The sequence below is a fragment of the Lampetra fluviatilis genome, chromosome 2 (assembly GCF_964198595.1).
Source record: "Lampetra fluviatilis chromosome 2, kcLamFluv1.1, whole genome shotgun sequence".
NCBI lineage: Eukaryota > Metazoa > Chordata > Hyperoartia > Petromyzontiformes > Petromyzontidae > Lampetra > Lampetra fluviatilis.
Window position 1 is genome coordinate 22909773 of NC_136276.1, and position 16238 is coordinate 22926010.

Here is a 16238-nt window from a genome sequence, read left to right on the forward strand (position 1 = left end):
GGCGCCTCCTCCCCCCTCCTCAGCGTCAACTTACAACCCTCACTACATAGGCAGAACCCTCACGTCACGCGATCTCCGTAACGCTGTTGAGACATGATGAACAAGGGATTATAACTTTCGATTTAAAGCTTTCGTGACTGCAGGGATTCATCTTCTTGGTTCTTTCGGTAAAGTCACGTAGAAGGGAAGTAATAAAATAATACAAATAAAAAATAATGTCGGGGAGACATACCTGGTCTTCACCTGAGGACGGCTGCTTGCGTTGTGGCCGAAACGTCGTGAGAATTATTTTATTATGTTTTATTTTTATTATTTTATTACTTCCCTTCTACGTGACTTTTCCGAAATAACCAAGAAGAAGGGATTATAACCTTAAAATGAAATAAGTCTGTCACCGCAGCCTTACAAATTGCACACGAATTGATGTAATGAATATCACGTCGCGGTCTGCTTTTCGCTTGCAAGTTTAAGATTTACTGAAATACACCCGTCCTAGGACGGGCAAAAGACAAGTAAATACATATATTCTTAATGCTTCTGTCATGAGCTGTCCATCATCCATCACCCCTCAGTGCCACGTGCTTCCGCCCACGTGGTTCCGCTGCTTCGCGTCCATGTGGCTTTGCTGCTGTTGCTGGTGGTGGTTGTTGGTGGTTGTTGGTTGTGGTGGTCGTGGTAAGGACGAGAGCAGGGAACAGTCGCCCCGGGTTTGTCGTCGCGACTGAAGGCGACTGCCGTCTATCCCCAGTCTCGCACAACTTTGCACAGCGCTCGCAAGCGCTGCGACTCGAGACCAGGGCCTTGCTCGGGCGGACTCCCTCTCCCTACCCCCGCTGCTTGCCTGAATTCCCTGCCGCCCGTGAGGCGGCGCGCCACCCGCCCGGTGCCCCCCCCCCCCCCAACCATGGAGCTGCTACCGCGGAGCCACCGCGACTTCAGCAGCGCGCGCTACTGGGAGAGGTTCTTCGAGCGGCGCGGGGACGACGCCTTCGAGTGGTACGGCTCCTACGAGGAGCTGGCGGGGCTGCTGCGACGCTACGTGAAGCCCAGCGACCAGGTTTACAGCCCCGCGGAGCCACTGATGATGACATTCCACTGATGATGACATTCCACGTTCGTATGACCGGGGGGTGCGGGGCGTGTGGAGTAGTGGTGACACCCGTGGCCTCCGACGTGGGCGCCTTACTGTGTGGAGTTTGTGTGATCTCTCTCCCTCTGCTCTGCACGGGTTTGGTCAGTTTTCTGCGATGGCTAAATATACTCCCATACATTTTAATTGGTATTGGTCAAACATCCAAATGCTGATAAATGACTTTAAAATTACTGAATTGGGGTTGCTTTTGGCTATATGCACCCTACATCTGTGTAACGTTTCAGATTGTTGTAGCTTGCATGGCTGTGTAGTCCTGTGATAAGTCTGGAAGTCCCCTCTACCCAGGTCACCCTTGCACGTCCCGTGTGGACCAAGGACGTGCGGTGAGGTCAATGGCTGGGGAGGCACTGGCTCGTGTCAGAGCCAGATTCACACACGGAGGGGGGCGCGTTAGACACGTCCCCCTCAGTGAGGCAGATGTGATAGCTGCCTCCCCTGGTGTTTTTTCATTGCAATTTCATGACGAGACCAGCGAGCCTAAACATATTTATACACATACGTGAACCAGATGACGCCAAAAGGCCTTTTGGCGTCATCTGGTCCAACACCAATGGAGACTAGGCTCTAAGAAAAGCTGTCTCGGGTGTGGACCAATCAACTTCAAGGACAGTGCATATCATTATCAGAGTTGTTTCTTTTTGTTTGCATTTTGACTGCTTGTGTTGTGTTTATTGCAAACATGAATCATTGTATAAAGGTGTCAGTTTTTGTACCAGTTGAAAGTGGCTTATGTAGAAATTTATAGCGGCCAAATGCTCTAAACGCATGTTGATTCTAAATGCGGAGGAAAAACTGGAGGATCCGGAGAAAAATCCATGCAAACACGGGGAGACGACGCAAAATGCAAATATACAGGCGTCAGGGTTAGGATCGAATCTACAACCTCCTGCATACCAGGGGAGGGAGTTAACATCTCATAACCGCAGCGAGTATGGGTACTGGGTAAGTTTACATCTTTGCCACCGTGGTGCCCCAATGCTGACAAATTGCCTGCAAATTGCTCAATTGGGATTACAAAAAGAGCAGCAGCAAACTTTGCAACCCTGCTCCAAAAAACCTGACACGCCTCAGTTGAGGTTTTCCTGTACTGTTCGTGCTGCACTCTTGCCACGGCCGTACTAACTGTGCATGTGGCTCTTGTGTGGCTGCTGTGTGCCTGGGTGGAGGGGGTGACTTCTGTATGGCTGGGTGGCTCCTGTGTGGCTGGTTCGGTCGGAGGGTGACTCCTGTGTGGCTGGGTGGGGTTTGGCTCCTGTGTAGCTGGGTGGGGGTTGGCTCCTGTGTGGGTGGCTTTGTAGGGGGATGACTCCTGTGTGGCTATGTGGTGATTTTGGCAGGTGCTGGTGGTTGGCTGCGGGAACTCGGAGCTGAGCGAGCGAGTGCATGACGCCGGCTTGGCCAAGAGTGTGGTGAGCGTGGACGTGAGCGAGACGGCCATCAGGGTGATGCGCGAGCGGCGACCCGACCTCGACTTCCGAGTCATGGATGTCACCGCCATGGACTTTGACGACGGCTCCTTCCAGGTGCAGTTTGTGTGAAACCTGGCACTGCCATTGTATGAATGGTGATGCCCGTGTGTGTGTCCTGTGAGTTTTGATGCCTCCCCTAGGTCGACTCAGCCTCAAATGAGTACCTGGTGCAGTGTGTAAACATCGCCACTGGGGAGACAAAGGCGGTCGGACGTGGTGCTGGCCACCCACCCCCTCGTGTGCTGTTCTGGCCTACATAGGTGCTCGCTGCCCCAACAATCTGTTAAGGCTATATGGGGGATCTTTGTCTTTGAGTGGTAATGCCTTTGTGTGTGTGTGTGTGAGCAGGTGGTGCTGGACAAGGGCACCCTGGACGCACTCATGCCAGACTCATCTCCTCCCACGCTCCTCACCGTGACGCGCATGTTCTCTGAGATCTCCCGCGTGCTACAGGTGCTCCCTCCCTCCCCCCCCATAGCTACACACCTGGGATGTGTCCCAGGCTACCAACGTATGACGTTTAATTCATAATAAAAGAAGACTTTAAAGTTATAATACAGTGCACCCCCTTGTGCCGTCTTTGCTCGAGCGTATTCATGTGTGTGGGAGTGATGTCGACGATACAACTGAAGCATGACAGTACATGAGCTCGGCTAGAATTAAACTTCAGTACGTGGCTCGTAATTGATTTGAATCAATGCATTGAGCGTTTTGTCTGCGTGCACCTGTCCTCTGCTCGTGTCTCTGGCTGCATGTGCCCGCCAGTTCGGAGGGCGGTACCTGTGTGTGTCGCTGGCCCAGGAGCACATCCTGCGCATGCTGGTAGAGCACTTCAGCACCGTCGAGGGCTGGCCGGTACGCGTGCACGTGCTGCCACAGGCCCCCGCCGGCCCTGCCGGCTCCACCGAGCACACCGAGCCCAGCATGCCGGTCTTTCTCGTGGTGCTCACACGCTTCCACAGGCTGCCCGGTCCAGCGCAGCCACCCATCTTGGAGCTCTGCCTGGACAGCCAAGGTGGTGGCAAGCCCACACGGTACCCACACTCACCCACCTCGTACCCACACTCACCCACCTCGTACCCAAAACTCGCCCGGTACACTCACTCACTCACCCAGTACCCACACTCGCCGCGGTGGAGAGATGTTAACTACCTCCCCTGGTATACAGAAGGTTGTGAGTTCGATCGCGACCATGACGCCTGTTCTATATCTGGAGTTTGCATGTTCTCCTCGTGGTCGATTGTATTTTTCTCCAGCTCCACGGTTTTTCCCCTCCACATTTAGAAATATGTCTTTGGAGTATTTGGCTTCTCTAAATTTCCACATGATAAGCCACTTTATTGGGTTATCATTTGTGGGCAGGTCACTTCTGAAAAAGAGCTATTGGGCCTTACCTGGTAAAATAAAAATAGTAATTTAGTAGAGTTAATTCTGTGTTTCCAGGCTGTAGTGTTAGTGCTGTGTGTGCCCAGGCTGTAGTGTCAGTGCTGTGTGTCTAGGCTGGAGAGCTCGGAGTGGCTGCTAAGTGCTGTGCAGGACCACCAGCTCTTGGCCATTGTGAGGAGTCGGCTGCAGCGTCCGGGCGGTGCTGGGGAGGACTGCTCACTTGACCTCCTGGCACCTGGGGCAAGCTCCCCACGTTATTCGCTCCACGTGGTGGACCGCCGGCCCTCACCGCCCGGGAAAGCCTTCGCCATCTTCATTGGTGTGGCACTGAGCAAGCACAGTCGTGACGCACGATCACACGTACTTCCTCCACTCGCTCGTTCGCCTCCCTCTCGGTAGCCTCGCTCTCCCTCTCGGTAACTTTGCTCTCCCTCTGGGTGGCTTTGCTCGGCATCTTTACTACAGGGGCAGGAGTCTGGGGCTGGAAGCGCTCGTTACCTTTGGGTTGAATGCTTTAAAAACAAATGAGATCGACAATAAAAAAGTCAGTACAAATGAAATACTAAACAATTGTTAATTGACAAAGTTATCCATTATCATTCTGGTCGTTAGTAGCCACGATCTGCCGGAGGAAGGCCTCCCCGAGCCGCCCAACATCTCTCACGGTCTCGAAAAGTGAACAATTAATCCGGTCCCTGCACGTGAGCCAATCTGATCGCCCCCCACCCCTGCCCCCCCATCCCTGCCCCACCCCTGCCCCCACGTGTGTAGTGCCCCAGGGCCGTGAGAGCGAGTGGCTGTTCGGCTCCCGTGAGGGCCGGCGGCAGCTCGCGGCGTCGGCGGGGTTTGGCCGGCTGGTGGTGGCCACGTTGCACCGGGGCCAGGACTACGTGGGCGGCATGGAGGCGGTGCAGGCCGAGCTTTCGGGCCCTGTCATGCAGCTGGCGCCGCCGGGCCTCTCCTCCCGTCGCCAGCAGGTGAGGCTCGCGACACGCGGTGCAGGCGGTGCCTGGACAGACTGCGCCGGAGAGAGACCTGCGTGTCGTGAATCGCCCCTCAAACATCTGAACCGGTCCTGGGCTTCCCTTAGGTCGACTCCGCTTTGTAATGCGTACCTTGTGTACCATGTGTAAATATCACCATTGGGGAAACAAAGGCTGCAGGGCGTGGTGCTGGCCATCTACCTGACCCCTCGTGTGTCGTGCCAGCATTCGTAGGCGCTAATCGTTAACAGCTCTTGCTCCTACAGTCTGTAAATGGTCCTTGGGATCTTTGTCAGTTTTCGCGACCAATATCCATAAATTATTCTTTGGTTCTTTCGGTAAAGTCACGTATAAAGATAAAATAATAAATTAAATTAAATACTAGCATACGACGTTTCGATTGCAACACCAGCAATCATCATCAGGTATAAATTTAATAGAAACACAAATCTAGTATGCTTAGAAATGTAATGTAATACAACAGAGAGTCGGATAACATAAGTCAACACCCTATCTGGTTGATTACGTTCTTCCTGAGAATGCTAAATTTGAGAGATTAAACACAGAACCAGAAACATAGACAGACATATAAACAGACAGATATCACAGAGATACATAGAGAGAGAGCAAACATAGGCACAAAAAGAAACTACGCCTCTGTGTCGAGGCCTTAAATAGAGAAAGGGGAGGGCGGGGGCTGGGATAGAGGGAGGGGTTAGAGAAATTAGCATGTCCATGAGTGGAAACGGTGAGTGGCAAGGTGTAAAAAGCTTGAGAGAGGGGGGCAGGGGCGGAGAGAGAGGGGTTAGAGAAATTAGCATGTCAATGAGTAGCACGATGAGTGGTACGGTACGAAAGCTTGAAAAAATTAGGAGGCAGGGAGAGACACACTAAATTAACTAACCTAGCAAGGAATAATTCCTGCAGTCACGAAAGCTCCAAATTAAGTTTAATATCCATAAAGTTTTTTTGGTTACATTGCGGAACGGCACATTTATATTTACGCGATCTAACCCAAAAAACCTTTATGGATAATATTGGTCGCAAAACCCTGCGTGTTAAACTGGCTAACTTCTGGGGAGGATACTTTTCTTGAAACCAGAAAATTGGAGAAACTCCGCATCAAGCGGGTAAAACTGATGTCTTCACTGGCATTCCTCATAAGATGCAGAGATGCAAGGGTAATACCAGCCATTGTCATTTCTATGACTACATTAACCCTACCCTCTGGTCCTCGCGCCTAATAAGCACACAGCGGTGACATCATCTTTACTCTATTTAAGACCGAAACAGGAATACTTCTTCACAATTCTGGCTAATCGCCTGGTTGTAATCATCAGCGAAATGTCATACTCGAATTGTAAATGTTGTGGATTTACTCCCCAACACACCAGTTTGTTGAAGTAGTAATTAATTGGCACATTTTGTTTATGTGACAAACCTTACTAATTTGACTGTATTGTGTGGTAGCAGCGGGTTTAACGACACAGTTATATTTTTGCGATCTAACCCAACAAAACCTTATGGATGTTTGTCTGTGCGTGCGCGCGGGCGTTCAGGTGCCATTCTTGTCAGCCGGGGGCCCCGGGGCAGGGCTGGGTGAACGCGCGGTACGGCTGCAGGCGGCCGGGATGGTGGTTGAGGACGTGACGGCCGAAGACGCGCGCCGCTACCGCCGCCTCCTCTTCCTCTCCAACCCCAACCTCATCCAGTCTGAGGCCAGGCTCATGCCCAGTGTGTGCTCACACTCGCTCACGCTCGCACACGGACACATGGACTCATGGACACGCACACTCGCACTCGGATAGGCACACTCACACACTTGCACACGGACATGTACACTCATTCAGACACGCACACTCTCACATGGATACGCACACTTCCACATGGACACGCACACTCACATGAACACTCACATGCAAATTCACACATGGACACACACTCACACATGGACACTCGCACACGGACACACAGAATCAGAATCACAATTTTTATTTACACTGGAGGAATCTGGTGAGCTTTGAAGCTCTTTTTCACAGATCTCCAGTAGGACACACGCACACACCGAGTAACGAACACATTGGAGGAACGCAACGATCAAGTCACGCTCCACCCAGTTAGCCGAGTGGCACCGAGCGCGTTAACCACGTGCGCGGGAATGGAGTGCAAATCGCAAATACAATGGCGGGGTTTGCTAACCACGTGGGGACGAGAGAGACGCCCGAGTCGGGAATCGAACCCGGGTCCTCCTTGGTGCGAGGCACAAGTGCCAGCGGTGCTGCGCATGTTTCCGCAGGCACTGCCTTGACGACAAAGAAGAAGAACAAAAAGAAGAGTCCGGGACGGCGAGCAGAGCCGGGAGGAGCCGCAGCAGTGCGCACCGCGGACGGCACGGAGATCGATGCCGCCTTCCTCTCCTGCGATCACCACCAGGCAATGGTGGGCGGCCTCGCCCTGCTGCGCCTCGAGCCAGGTACCGGCCCAGTGGCCTGCACGGCCGCCCGCCGCTTGCGTGTCTCAATGAATGGGCCTGCGCACACGCCCGTTGCCTTCCATACCCTGCTGGCTCTCCCTCACGCCCCATGCCTCTTGCGCGTCGCTCCGCTGTGTTGACGCGTCGTGTTGATGCCATGTTGACGTTGCTCTTCTTTGATGTGCCGACATTGCGCCGCGTTAAAGTTGCTCCGTGTTGCTCCATGTTGATGCGCCATGTTGATGTACCGTCCATGCATTGCTCTGCGTGCGCCGGACACAGCCGCCGCGTTCCGCGTGCTACTGGTTGGCCTTGGCGGCGGCTCTCTGCCGCTCTTCTTGCACCGCCTCTTCCCGGCCTGCTCCCTCGTCGTCGTGGAGATCGACCCGGCGGTGGTTGCCGTGGCGTCCGAGTGGTTCGGTTTCTGTGGCGACGAGCGCGCCCACGTGGTGGTCGGGGATGGCGTTGCTCACATCCGGGCCATGGCCGCTCGCGGTAATGGCCGTCGCTGGGCACCGCGGAACCACACGTTGCATGCTGCTCATGTGCTGTTAGCCTGTTGAGAGCGTGTTTTAACCGTTTTGTGAGTGTGCTCCGAGCGTGTTGTGAGTGTGCTGCTAGCGTGCGGCAAGCGTGCTGGGAGCTTGTTGCTCACATGTTGCTAGTGTGTTTTCGAGCGTGTTGCGAGCGAGCTGCGAACTGTTTGCCAGTGTGTTGCTAGCGTGTTGAGAGCGTGTTGTGAGCCTGCTGTGAGATTGCCGCGAGCATGCTGCTTGCGTGTTGCTAGCGTGTTGCTAGCATGTGTGCTGCGTGTGTGTTGCTAGTGTTACGCGTGTGCTGTGCAGGCGAGCCGGCACTGGACGCGGTGCTGTTTGATGTGGACAGCAAGGAACCGGCGCTCGGCATGAGCTGCCCCCCAGCGGCCTTCGTGGAGCCAGCGCTGCTCCGGGACGTGGGCTCCTTGATCGGCCCGCACGGTAACTCACCACTCTCACTCACCGCTCTCACCACACTCGCTCACCACTCTCTCGCTCACCACCCTCACCACTCTCACCACATGCTCACCGCATGCTCACCGCATGCTCACCACTCTCCCTCACCACTCTCACTCACCGCTCTCACTCACCTCTCTCACTCGCCACTCTCTCGCTCACCACTCTCACCACACACTCACCACTCATTCACAAACCACTCTCACTCACCACGAGCTCATCACTCATTCGCACTCATCACTCTCAGTCACTCACCAATCTCACTCACCACTCAATCGCACACCACTTCTCACTCACCACATGCTCACCACTCTCTGACTCACAAACCACTCTCACTACACGCTCACCACTCACACACTCTCAGTCGCTCACCAATCTCGCTCCCCATTCTCACTCGCTCACCACTCTTACTACACTCACCGCTCACTCGCTCACTACTCTCACTCAATCGCACACCACTCGCACTCACTAAACTTACCACTTTCACCACTCTCACTCACTTTAACTCACACGCAACTCTCACTCACCACACGCGACTCTCACTCACCACACGCGACTCTCACTCACCACACACACCACACACACCACTCACACCACTCACACCACTCTCACTCACTTTCACTCACACGCGACTCTCACTCACCACACACACCACTCTCACTCACACACCACTCAAAAGACAAAGATCCCCGTTTAACCTTAACAGACTGTTGGGGCAAGTGCCGTTAGCACCTATGAAGGCGAGGGGGTACGTGACCAGCACCACGCCCGATCGCTTTTGTCTCCCTAGTGGCAATGTTTACACCAGGCCCAGGACCGGTTCAGATATTCATCACTGGTGTTGCCCGTGAGCGCGAATCGAACTTGGGTGCCGGGTTTGTAGTGCAGCACGCTAACCGCTACACTACTGCTCCCCATACTCTTCTCTCACACGCCATTCTCACACACCACTCACGCCATTCTCACACACTCTCCACTCTCATACACTTACCACTCTCATCCACACTCACCACTCTCACACACTCACCATTCTCACACCCGCACTATTCTCACACACCACTCTCCAGTATCACCACTCCCACGGTTCACTCTCACCACTCTCATTCAGTCTCATTCACTCACCACTCCAGTTACACCACTCTCACACAGTCACCACTCTCTTTCACACACCACTCTCACACACTCACCACTATCACTTTGAGTGGAAGATGGCTGCCTTCACGCAGCCCACTTAAGTGAGAAATCACGACGAATGCTATCAACGCAACGACCGAATACAGTGTAACAAAAAAAACATTGTTTCACTGGGTAGTGTTATTTCCTAATTGCTTATGCCTCAAATATACAGAAAATGGCTATTATTCCCCACAAACTTTGCTTTTTTGACCAGGACGGTGATATTTTGAAATGTACCTATTTCCAATGAGAAAACGTGTGCATTTGTGTCAATACTTCACATAAAGTCCTGGTCACAAAAGCAAAGTTTGTGGGGAATAGCCATTTTCTATACTGTTTAGGCATAAGAAATAAATAAAAATAACACTTACTACCCATGGACAAAAATCGTGTTACATAGTGATATATCGATCATCGAACTCCTGGTCTCCAGAGCAGCAACACACCCACTCTCTTACGCACCACTCTCACTCTTACACACCACTATTGCCACAACAACCGCCATTTTACACTAAGTGGCGGTGACATAACCATGGTGCTTGTACCAAGCTAGGTGCACCTTGATACCACATGAAGTGTCAAGCTCACTGCTGGGATGTTATGGGACGGATACAGGTGCTATGAGTTGACAGATGACTGTCAGATGCACCACCTGTGCCCTCTACTGTGCCAATTTGCTGTGTTTTAGCCACTCTACGTTCCGCCCGTTGCGAGCATCGCTTCTCCGGCCCCCGCTGTTGTTGCAGGGTGACTGCCTCCAACTGCTTAGTAGCGACCTTCACGAGCCTCCTCCTCTTGACACCGCCGGTACCGGTCTTCAGCGTTTTTCTTTCACACGATTGTGCTGCGCGTTTCTGCTGCTCCTGCCGCTGCGGCTGTGCTGGGCACAGGTCTCTTCATGCTGAACCTGGTTTGCCGGGACTCGGCGCTCAAGCAGACCACGGTTTCCTCGCTCAAAGATGCCTTCTCCTGGGTCTCCTATGTCACGATCCCCGAGGAGGTCAACGAGGTCTATTATTGCCGGGGCCCGATGACGCTGCTGCCCGCCGCACCATCACCGAACCCTGGGACGGCCGATGGCGTCTCGGCAGGCTCCTCTGAGGGAGAGGCGGCGAGGAAAGGGGGGGTCGCGGGGAGACGCGGGGGGGCCGCGGACGTGGACGTACGTGAGGCTGGGCAGCTGTCGGCGGAGCTGCAGGCTTGGCTGCAGAAGCGGGCCAAGAGCCACGAGCGTGAGCTGCGCCTCGCCGAGATGCTGGGCTCTCTGCAGCTCGCGTGACCCCCCTGCCGCTTGTGGACTGCTTTACTGTGGAACCTGATGCGTGCTGCGTGCCATGGGCACGACCCCCCCCTCCACCCCCCATACACCTCCCTTGAACTTGACTCTTTTTAAAGCCACCTGTCTCTCCTCAATACCCGGTGGTGATGATGCCCTCCTGTGGACCAGGCCAGATATTCTACATCAGCGAATATAAGGCAACACAGAGCCCCCGAATAGCCTTAACAGACTCTTGGGGCAACTGCTGTTAATGAGCACCTATGAAAGCTGGCACTGCGCATGATGGGGGGGGGGGGTTAGCCAACAGCATGCCAGACTGCTTTTGTCTCTAGTGGTAATGTTTACACACCTCACCAGGTCCTCATTTGAGGTTAAGTCGACCTATAGGAGGCCCAGGACTAGTTCAAATAATTGTCACTGGTGTTGGCCGTCAGTGGGATTGGAACTCGGGTCACCAGGTTCATAGCGGGTAATACACACATAGATTGTCTGCTACTGTTTGTTTTGTGGAAATATACACAACTAGGGTCATGCACCAATCATTCATTCTGAAAACGTCTACCAAAATTTAAACTGACCCAAGATTCGAGAATGAAAAAAAAATTGCTGGGTGGTGTAGGGTTTAAGTCATTTGGCCGGTGAAAGGGTTGAAAGAGTCTGGTTTGTAGCGCATTTAGTGTGGCCTCTTGGGAGGAGGGGTGTATGTGTGTCGGCGTGTGCGCTGTACAGCGGAGTGTGTGGAGGTTTGTGCTCTCGGTGGAGTGTGTGGATGTGTGTGCACTGCACGGAGGAGTGTGTGGATGTCTGCTCTGCGTGGAGGAGTGTGGATGTGTGTGATCTGGTTGTAGGAGTGTACTGTGTTGGCCGTTATAGGTGCTCACGAACAGCACTTGCCCCAACAGCCTGTTAAGGCTATACGGGGGGGATCTTTGTATTTGTTTTGTCTGGTTGTATGAGTGTGTGGATGTGTGTGCGCGTTGTACGGAGGAGTATGTGTGGAAGTGTGTGTGGATGTTGTGTGCTGTGTGCAGGTGTGTGGATGTGCGAGTGCGCTGCTTGCACGTCCTTGGTTGATATTGCAACCAACCGTTGCGTGATCGTGTCTTTCAAGGAAAACCTCAGCTTTGCCAAGCCGCTGATGTTGAACAAGTCGAGACATCTTTGGCAGTACTTCCTATGTTTCTGTTTGGCTACATCATATTTCAGTGTATGCTGTTTTGTGGCATATGTGATGAAATGTAGCACCGGTGTAAATAAATGAAACACCTCGGACCTGTGTATTGTGTTGCCTGAAAATGGACGAATCTGCAGAAAATCTGGCCGTTACAAAGACTCGATACTTTTTCAGGGGGTTTGTCGAGTTTTCACAGTAGGGGGCGGCGTTGCGATGTGTAATTTCGTATTTTTTCAGCATTGGGATGTTTAGCCAGTTTGTTGTTTTACCTATGAAAGAAAACCCATGTAGATTCCACACAGAGGCACCGGAGTCGAAATTGAACAGCTCCTCCTTGCTGAGGCACGAACACCACCACTGTGCCACCATCCTGCCGCCCAAACGGTTAACTTGTATTGAATTGTTTTTTTCTGCAAAGATCTGCAGGAGTGTTTTGACACCATGACGTGCCTGCATGTAGAACTTTCGCACCGTACGTAGCCAATCATGCTAATCGAGAGGTGCGGGGCTGGACAACAAAACAGATAAAGCAGTTTAAAAAAAATTAGTTTTAATCAAGATTTGAAAGTGCCTGATGGTTTCACGTAGCTCTCGAAGGGTGAATATTTGCGGTTTGCCAACTGTCGACTATCAGGTTCTTGCTGCTTTATTGTCACCTTTACTTTTCACGACTCCATTTGTTTTCACTTTTCATTTGTTCTTTTAAGAAAATAAATCCGTTGTGCGCGAGTTCTCCGTTTCTGTGTATTCTCTTTAATTCTGTGTAGCAGTGTGCCTTCAATGGTTTGCAATTTCTTCTTTTGACATGTTTCTGCAATATTCTGTGGTTTCACATCACTTGTTCTATTATTTTTGGCCCTCACTTTTAGTTCCCTGTCCATGACAATTATTTACGTTTTTACAAGGCACAGCAGACCTTACAAAGGGCTTCTGAGCATTGTACAGAGAGATGGAAGGAAAGAAAAAAAAAACATCTCTAGTTAACATATAGGAAATTAGTAGATTTAAAGTTTCTAAATTGGAGAATCTTGGTGATCAGGTGCAGTTCTCCAGGCAGAGAGCATTCCAAATCTTTGGGCCAAGGAACAAAAATTCCTGAGTTTCGAAACTTTGCTAAAATCGTGGTTGAGTGTGGTCACGATGTGAGGACCTCCGACTCCGAGAGTTTGTGAAGCTGCAGTTTATCGGTCAAATATTGAGGCAATCGCTGAAATTGTTAATTCAGCAGAGTACGTTGAATGCAGCACGGAATCTCAATTGGGAAACCGGTGGTGTAGGTTCCGTAATGTTTGGGAGGTCAAAAGTGCGCAGAGAACGACCGGTCGGTGTAAAGTCGCGCGTAGGTGTTCTGAATGCCCTGATAAAAAAAGACATTCGCCAAAAACACTGCGACCTTTTAAAATAAATATAGCATGCGACGTTACTGGCAATCGCCCTTCATCGCACTTGAACATCGCCCTTTTATATATTTATCCTTAAGGCAATGTTATTTTAAAAAAACATTTGTAGTGTCATGTTAATTGCATACCACAATGCTGCACACTAATTATATATATGGGCCAAATCCTGTTTATAGGAACTAGCAAGCAAGTGAAATCCTTCAGAAAATAAACAATTCAAGAAATAGCACCAACAAAAACAACAAAGTTATCAACACAGAAGTCTCTTAAGTCTCAACATCCAAGAACAGTCCCAACTCTGCACCCAAGCGAAGAAACGCATTAAAGTGATAATATCCATTTCGTTTTGTTTCTGTAGCGTTTGAATGCATGTACTATGTGGAACTTCTTTCGCTCCGTACGTAGCCAACCGTATTAATCGGAGGTGCGGGGATTCGTAAAAACAATGAAAACCACATCGGAAGTAGAAAGGTGATGAGCATGGACGAACCAGGGTGGAGATCTGCGAGGCAGTACGAGAGGTGTTTCGAAGAGAACCAGAAAGGCAGCAACCCCCACGAGTGGGGAAAGTTGCCAGACAGGTCAGGCGCCTTGTAGTTTCACAGCATTGACGTAATAAGTAATATTAAAAAAACACTTTAAAAAAACATGCTTTTATAAAATGTACTAGTAATGGAAGAACTCCACGACTCCAGGAAGTGGCCCCAAAGCTTGCCAATAACGTAAGTGACCGTGGGCAATTACAGCCAACGTCAGTTGACCGTGGACAATTAGACCCAAGCCGAAACATAATATATATAAAATAATTTTACTGGTAGGAACCCACAGGTTCCACCAGCCCACAGGGGATTATTGTGTCCGTCCGTCCGTCGTGCAGGGAGGGGCTGGGTGGGGCTGGGTGGGGAGGGGAAGGTGGGGAGGGGCTGGGTGGGGAGAGTGGGGCTGGGTGGGGAGGGGCTGGTCACCCCGTGGTGCCCTTAAAACACATTCCTGCAAAGGGAGCTGGTAGGAACGTTGGGCTGCTCGGTCAATGGCCAGGGTCAACGGCGGCGTGGTGTATTCCGCAAATATGTCCGACTGTGAGGGCGGGAACAAGCCGGCGTGAGTAGGTTAAACGTGCCAAACACGTTGTGTCTGGGTTCGACCTTATAATGTATTCATTGGGCAACTGGAAGCCAATTCAGCTTGGCGAGCACTGGACAGACATTGTCGAATGTTACAGTACTCGTCACATGTGCCAAAGAATTATGTACATGTTGCAGCTTGGTAATATTTTTGCCAAATGTTTTCGAGAGTAGTGAGTTGCTATAATCGATCCTTGTCGATACACGCCACCATGTTGGCTATGTCACAACTAATTAGTGGTTGAATGTGTCGCAAGACCTGACTATATTATGCACGTGGTGATCAAATGACATTCCGGTCGAGTATGGTACCGAGACTATTTAGATGAGTAGAAAACTGAATCCCAGAATCTGCGACCGCCACGACTGATCCTCCCACATATTTTTTCACCTGAGTCTGAGTGCCAACCAGCAGAACCTCCGATTTTTCTGGATTAAGAAAAAATTCGTTTCATGCAAACCACACGTGCACCACTCACGTGAAATCTTGAAGGATACCGAGGCTCTCCATATCTAACTTTGACTTCACTATGGTGTGCATCAGCATTTTGATGGCACTTTGTCATGCGATGAGATGACATCGGCGATCAGAGAGACGTATGTTCAAAATAGGAAGGGCCCGAGGCAGTCCCCTGTGGTACATCAACTAGGCACGGCATAGACGATGACTGTCTATCACCCAGCTTGACGAACTGTGATTGACCATGCAGGTATCATTCAATCCACCCGATACACCGAACCTTGAATGGTGATGTCTTATTTGGCAAAAGTGCAATGAACATCAACACCTGTGCCACCGACGTTGGTGCCAGGGTCTCGAGTTTTGCATCGATTCCAGGTTGATCAAACTCAGATGGCAAACCAGGAGAATTCTTTGCCTTCAAGTTAGAAACTGACATTTTGATTGTCACCATTTGTTGATGAAGAACATCGCAAGTACTGTGGACAGTGGCAGGAAACTAAGCAAGTTGCTGGTTACATATAGGTACATACAAGCGTAGATGCACACACACAAAGCAACAATCGCACGGGCACTCCCTACTCAACGATGCGAGATGGAATATTAGCCCCTGGTTTCCCAGCCGAGGTGTGGGATGAGCTTGTAGTGTATGCCGATGCACTCGGAGGGGGAGGAGCACCCCTCAGGAAGGCTGCACTTGAGGCGAGTGCGGCTCGGGGCCACCCCTCCGCTCCCAGCCTCCCCCCACGCTTCACTTCGGGACTCAGACGTGGAGTCGGCCGAGCTATCTGGTGCAGAGAGCCACCACCGTGTGCTGCCAGTCAGCCCCCGGTAACCGGGATAGCAGCCCCTGCGCGCTCGGGGGAAGCGCTGTCCTCCCATGCAGAGGAGGACATCGGGGGAGAGAGCAAGGCTTGCCGGGTTGAGCCGGCGGTGGCCCAGTCGAGCATGGTAGAGGACCGTGCGACACGGCCTCAGAGGAGTTGCGAGCTGAGACTAGCGATGATGGCGCACGAGGGCCTGGCAGTGGCGTGGGCTTCTCTGGGCTGGCACTCGCCACGCCGAGTGGCGCACGCCCACCAATTCCCCCACCCACCAATTCCCCCAACTTGCTCGCGTAGATTTCACGTTGTGACAAAAGTTTAGCGAGATAACATGTACGCACACAC

At 51.7% G+C, this 16238-nt stretch overlaps 1 protein-coding gene across 2 annotated transcripts; it reads left to right on the top strand.

Moving 5' to 3' along the window:
- The first annotated feature begins 600 nt into the window (after positions 1 to 600).
- Positions 601 to 12807, top strand: METTL13 (methyltransferase 13, eEF1A N-terminus and K55). Of its 2 annotated transcripts, none has more exons than XM_078872366.1 (11): positions 601 to 1057; positions 2491 to 2676; positions 2971 to 3075; positions 3388 to 3656; positions 4122 to 4327; positions 4780 to 4985; positions 6551 to 6725; positions 7288 to 7464; positions 7747 to 7959; positions 8289 to 8441; positions 10523 to 12807. In XM_078872366.1, exons 1-11 carry the CDS (start codon positions 905 to 907, stop codon positions 10909 to 10911), a joined length of 2232 nt encoding a protein of 743 aa, XP_078728492.1. In that variant the 5' UTR covers positions 601 to 904; the 3' UTR covers positions 10912 to 12807. The 2 variants fall into 2 exon arrangements, with proteins under 2 accessions (XP_078728492.1, XP_078728501.1); XM_078872375.1 differs by having other exon boundaries at positions 8310 to 8441.
- The last annotated feature ends 3431 nt before the right edge of the window (positions 12808 to 16238 follow it).